Source organism: Glycine max, chromosome 11, assembly GCF_000004515.6.
Source record: "Glycine max cultivar Williams 82 chromosome 11, Glycine_max_v4.0, whole genome shotgun sequence".
NCBI classification, from domain to species: Eukaryota; Viridiplantae; Streptophyta; class Magnoliopsida; order Fabales; family Fabaceae; genus Glycine; species Glycine max.
Genome location: NC_038247.2, coordinates 34524365 through 34530933, shown reverse-complemented (window position 1 = coordinate 34530933; position 6569 = coordinate 34524365). Strand labels below are relative to the sequence as shown.

The window sequence follows — 6569 nt, the reverse complement described above, 5'->3', positions numbered from 1 at the left end:
AATCCAACCCTAAATTAAATTACTAAGCAAAATCTAACATAAGGCATTCATTATGTGATTAAGCAACACATACACCAATTAATCATGAACGATCATTAAGCATGAACATAAATTAACAGTAATAATAGAACCTCAAAGAGAACTGTGCTTGATCCTCAAGAGAAAACAACGTTGGGGACTTAGCCTTCCATTAATCAATAGAGAACGAAATTATAGATTGAAGAATGGAATTTTATTGCTGAAACGAAAAGTAAAAATTGGAATTGCAAAATGAAAAAGTGTCTAAAAGAAGAAAAGCCTAAAACAAAATGAAAACAGGAGAGAGAGAAGAGAGAGCCTAAACTAGAACCTTGGTGCTGTTATATAGTTTTCCAGCCCCAAAGCTTACCAATCTGTTTTAAATCCAAGCCCATAAATAAAATAAAATCAAATCTAGATAAGATAAGATCTTGATGAAATAATATCTAGATGAGATCAAATCGAAATAATATCTAGATAAGATAAAGTCTAGATAAGATAAAATTTTGTAGAATAAAATAGTCTACCCTCTTCAAGTCCAAGCCCAATTCTGGATTCAAGCCCAATGCTTCATTAATTCTTGAAATTAGATTAAAAACATCAAATTAGCTGAATGGGTCCAAATAATAAAATTGCCTAATTAATTTGAAAATTAAGATTAATCTGTACTTAAAATGGTGCAAAAGGGGTTAAAAAATAGGAGAAAATAATGGCACATCAGGTAGTATCTATTGAAAAGAGTTTAAAGATCTTAGCTTAATGACCTTGAATGATTCGCAAGCATCTCTGGGGTCATGTGAAATGCAGATGAATGAAAAGTCAAATGGCACTATTGAGAAAGCATTAAAAGTTCAAGCAAATGTGAAAAATGAAGGATCTATGCAAAGAATGACCTACCATAATCAAATGGGTCAAAACTTTAAAAGAAGGAATCTTCAATGTGACTCAAGTCAAGGCACAAAAGGATATAGGTATATAAATCCAACAAGTATGAATCTGAATGAAAATCCTATGTTTTGGTCATTATAGTCAAGAATGTCATGTTAAAGCACCAAATATTAGAGAGAACCATGCTCAAGTTGCAATGAATAAAGATAATATGAAGACAATGCTAATGCTACATAGACTTCTTGCTTATGAGTACATGGCTAATGGTTCATTGGATAAATGGATATTCAACAAGAACAAAGAGGAGTTTGTGTTGGATTGCGATACAAGGTATAATATAGCACTTGGAACAGCAAAAGGACTTGCTTATCTACATGAAGATTGCGAGTCAAACATTATTCATTGTGACATCAAACCAGAAAACGTGCTCCTAGATGATACTTTCAGGGTCAAGGTTTCTGATTTTGGTTTGGCTAAGCTCATGACACGTGAACAAAGCCATGTGTTCACAACACTTAGAGGCACTACAGTGTATCTTGCACCTGAGTGAATCACAAACTGTGCCATATCAGAGAAAAGTGATGTTTATAGCTATGGTATGGTGTTGGTAGAGATCATTAGGGGAGGAAAAACTATGATCCCAGTGAAACTTTAGAGAAATCCTATTCCCTTCTTTTGCTTTTAAGATGGTGGAAGAAGGGAATGTGACAGATATTCTTGACTCAAAGGTGGAAACTTATGAAAATGATCAAAGGGTTCACATTGTTGTGAATGTTGCATTGCGGTCCTAATCATAAGTATTGCTTTAATTATAAATATTTCTTTAAGTAGAGACATGGTCCTAATCTCTTACATAGACTATGACATCCTAAGACTAGGAGTACCACCGAAGAAAAACTTTAAGGCAATCCTTACTTCTCATATAGTTTTTATTTCATTTTTAGTGAATTCAATTTATACTAACAACTAACAAGGTTTCAAGCTAAACAATCCAAAACAAAATGGGATAAAATGGTTTTCAGATTTCACCTCAATAAACATAGTTGATGCTTCATGTGGTTGCAACTTTTGAACCATCTCTGCAGCTACTTCCTGCAAGAAACAACACAAATTATCAACAATCATGGAGCCTATGGCACTTGCTTGATTACAGGCTCCCAAATATGCCAGTGCTTAATAGGGTATCAATTAAACTGTTTATTGTTTCTCTTTTGAGATTGACAGATGCAACCTCTAATCTCATACTTAAACAATATAATATTTTACCCAAATATACAATCTCTTTTACAGTCAATATTTTCAAGCCGTATAAGAGCAGGTGTTGATCCCCCAAAAAATAAGAACCTGGCGGGGAAGGTTTGAGTGCAACAATTGATGTGTTATCTTATTGTTAGTCCAGAATCCAGATAATTAGAATTATATGTTTCATTTGAATTTCTCTTTTTCTGTTCTTGATACCTTTGTTGGACCCTATTAGGTCATTGAAAGATACCTTTGTTGGAGGTTGGTAAGTGAGAAAGATAGACTTTGAAGGGAGGTTTTGTTGGATAAATATGGTATCACAAGTCTAGATAAGTTTGTGTAGGGTCATAACTATGCCCCAAGTATAGGAGGTACATTTAGCAATAGCCAAGTTTAAGCTTACCACAAATGAGAAATCTAACTATAAATGACACTTGAAGACAAAATAACTAAAGGAAGTTGGTAAATAAAGCTCAAAACAATTGGGATATAACAATTAGAGAAAATTCATTTCCTTTTACTACTTTGATCATCCAAATACATGTGATTGTAGATTAATCCTAAGATGCATTTTTATGCAATCAGAACTGGCTACTTCACATGCCAAACATCAACCATAAAATTTGGTAATATTACATTAGTTCAGTAAAAGATTCTGCAGTTCAAGCAAGAGTCTGTTTCTGCACTCAAGCCAGAATACTTGGATCATGCATTGCCCAACTTCAAGACCCTTCTCAGTTGCTTGAAACTAGAACAGATGCTGAATTATATAGGATAACTACATTTAAATATAATTTTATAGTTGAAGACGTTCTGTACAATATTGAATAAACATATCAATAATCTTGATATTTTATTTAAATATACTATATTTATCTAAATCTATTATATCATATTTCTATCCCTAGTCATAAACTCAGATGATCTATCAGGTTATAGGATACATTCATCAATCAGATGATCAATCAGCTTACAAACTCAAATGTATCATTCTATCACTCAGATGATCAAACCCGAGGCACATATTGTTTAAGTGAGTTAAAGGGATAAGAATATTACATGATATATACAATACATTCATCAATCAAATTATAGGATACCTACAACAATATTACTTTTAAGGTAAAAGCTACAACTATGCATGAGTTTATTAGTATAAGTCTACTAAAAAAGCTCCTGACATTTTATTTTGGCAATTTGATTTATTTTAGAATCATGACAGTGACTTAATGGTTATTGAAGTTTGATGTGTTACATATTATTTTCATGCCAGATATAAAGCACAAAAGTTCATGTCAATACTCCAGAATCAACATTTTGCTTCTAAAAGACTAAAACTGAGTCATGCACGTGTTGATGATCAATTGTCAATGTCATAATATATAGTCACTGGCTTTTGTAAAGTTCTATTCGATACAAGATTGTCATTCTTAGCTAATATAAGTTGGATAGTCCAAGAACAATGTTGCTTCAGATGAACAGGGAGTAGGGCAATATACAATGCTAGGGGAATATACCCAAAACCACACAGAAATCTACAAAACAAAGGTGTATCATCAGACTTAAAGTATAAAACCCCTACAGTAACCAAACCATATGAATACAATCAGAACTGGAACAAGGCTTTAACAAGTAACAATATGATGAGAATAAGTAACAAAGACTCCTCCTGAGTACTGCTACAATTCCTAGACCTAAAATGGCTGACACCCTAGTCACTCTACCCTCATTGACTTGCGTATTTCTATCCCTTGTTCGTGGGTTCTAAATATAGCTACAATATGATCATGTTCTATTTTGCTCCTATCCCTTCATTCCAACCCTGTAACAAAATCCAAGGAGAAAAATAAATGACAAATAAAAAATAACACCAAGACTAAGGTTTTTTAACTTGCGGTTGGCATCAAAATTGTGGACGCAAATATGCCTGATGCGGTCACAACCGCATGTTGTGACTCACATGTATTCAAGGTTAAGGCTATTGTAAGTGTTTGGAATGAGTTCTGGTGAGGCAGAAGAATCAGTTGCAAAGCCAGATTTGGTGCCTGTCTTGTTTCTCATTTCAATAATCTCTAAAAACACTAGCATTGTGCCTTTCTCTAATAATCTCAATAAAAGAAAAAAATCAATACGTGTAAACACTAGCATTGTTCCTTTCTCTAATAATGTATGTTTCTTTCAACAGTAAAACACAAAAAATAGACATAAACAATGAACAAAACATGCATCCAGATCGAAAACGAACATTAACCTTTCGATAGTGGCAGAGAAAGATTTTTTTCTTTCTTTCTTTGCACAAACCTTGTAATTTTTCTACCTGAGTTTTCACCCCACAATTACTAGAGAACAAATTTACTAATTTCAGTTAAAATAACAACTAAGATTAAGTACATATCCATAAAACCTCTCCAGGAAAAATGTTAGGAACTCAGAGACAGAAACAACAACAGTAGGGCCAAGGGTCAAAATAGCATACCAAGGGTACAGGAGGAAGCAAAGCCCGAAAGAAGAATTGTCAAACCATCTTACCTTAGTGACTATGTCTGAGGAAGAATGGTGAGCTTGATCAGCAAAGGCACCACACATTATGAGGGTATATCCTTGCTTGATGATGTCTGCTTTAGGGAGACAAGCACTAACAAATTCCGTTATTGCAAATTATTCTAGAATCTTTTTCTGTTATTACGAAACCTATATATATGTAAATAACAAGCAAGGAAAATCAATGAGAAATATACAAATTACCTTTCTTCTCTGTGTATTCTTCTCTGTGCCTCCTTCTTTTCTTAGGAGGTTCTGGTGCCTCGAAGCCAGTAGCTAGGGGGTGGTAACAAAAAACAAATACTTTCTCAACTTAAATTAATAAAATACAAAAACCAGGCTATTGCATAATCTGCCAACAAACAGAGCTTTAAGATTACCTAAACGTGAAAAAAGTGGCTTAAGTTTGAGTCCATAAATTGCTTTATTCAGTTTATATACAAGGGATTTATCAGAGGACTCAAACCCAGGAGGTTGAGTCATGTAAACTTCTTCCTCTAACAGCCCATTGAGAAAGGCATTATTTATATCCAACTGCTGCAGGGGCCACTTGTGAGTAATAGCAAGAGTTAAAATCACTCTAATAGTCATTGGTTTGATTACTAGAGAAAATGTCTCATGAAAATCAAAACCAAAGTTTTGATTAAAGCCTTAACCACTAATGTGGCTTTGTATCTATTGATACTGCCATCAGAATTTTCTTTAAGTCTAAATGCCCACTTATATCCAACAACATTTTTGTGAGGAAGATGAGAGACTAGGGTCCCAAGTATTCTTTTAAATGTTTACATTTAAATGGTTATTCTTTTAATCTCAGGTTTATCATATTTAAACATTTTTGTGTATGGATAGTTCTAGTTGTATCTATTTGTGGACTATGTATCCTATCCTATGCATTTTGAAGTCTGAACATCATCATATATTCTAAGTCTATATACCTCAAAAAAATTGTTTGCAGCTTTTTGTAAATCTTTCTCTCAAAAAAAGGATAAATAGAAGTGTTTCGACTTCAAATTTACAAGTATAGTTAGGATTTCTAATAATGCTTGGTAGAACATTATGATTTTGTTCTTAGTAAAACACATATCGGTGGGTTAAAAGGAGATGATGTTTTTATATATATATATATATATATATATATATATATATATATATATATATATATTTATATATATATATATAATCATTGATTTCAATTCCTAAATGATATAAAATTCTGTGACTACCTAACACAAAAGGAAATCTGATTAATATGAAATAGGAAATGAAAATAAATAAATAAAATAGAACAAGGGTTTAATTTCATTTCATTTTATTTTAACTAATCCAAATAACCATCATCAGTATCATTTGATTTTATTTTCTCGTATTCTATTTTTTTCACTATCATATTATGTGTGAGATGAAACCTATTTTACCTCTATCATCTTTTTTCTTTAATCATTTATTTGATCTATAAAAGATGTTATTTTATCTCATTTCATGGCCTCAATGGAAACATAGCCTTCATGGACATGATAAAATTATATTATTTTTTTGTCTACATTACAAGTATTCTCTTCTACAAACAATCATATTTAAATCACATAAGATCAATAAATAGTATTACTATTATATATGAATTATAGGTACATGCCAAAAGGAGCAGAAGCAGTGCATGCAGCAAATCCAGATGTTCTTATGATTCTATCTGGCCTAAACTTTGACATGAACCTATCATTCATAAGAAATGAGGCAGTGAAACTCAGCTTCAATGGGAAACTAATGTTTGAGGTCCACTACTACAGCTTCAGTGATGGTCAGGCATTGACATCAGGGAATCCAAACCAAGTGTGTGGGCAAGTCACAGAGAATGTGATGACAAGGGCAGGGTTCTCGTT

The 6569-nt window shown here is 32.7% G+C and overlaps 1 protein-coding gene across 1 annotated transcript; it reads left to right on the top strand.

The window, feature by feature from the left end:
- The first annotated feature begins 1126 nt into the window (after positions 1 to 1126).
- Positions 1127 to 1456, top strand: LOC100790029 (G-type lectin S-receptor-like serine/threonine-protein kinase SD2-5). The gene has a single exon (XM_006591710.1). The coding sequence runs from the start codon at positions 1127 to 1129 to the stop codon at positions 1454 to 1456; it is 330 nt and encodes a 109-aa protein (XP_006591773.1).
- The last annotated feature ends 5113 nt before the right edge of the window (positions 1457 to 6569 follow it).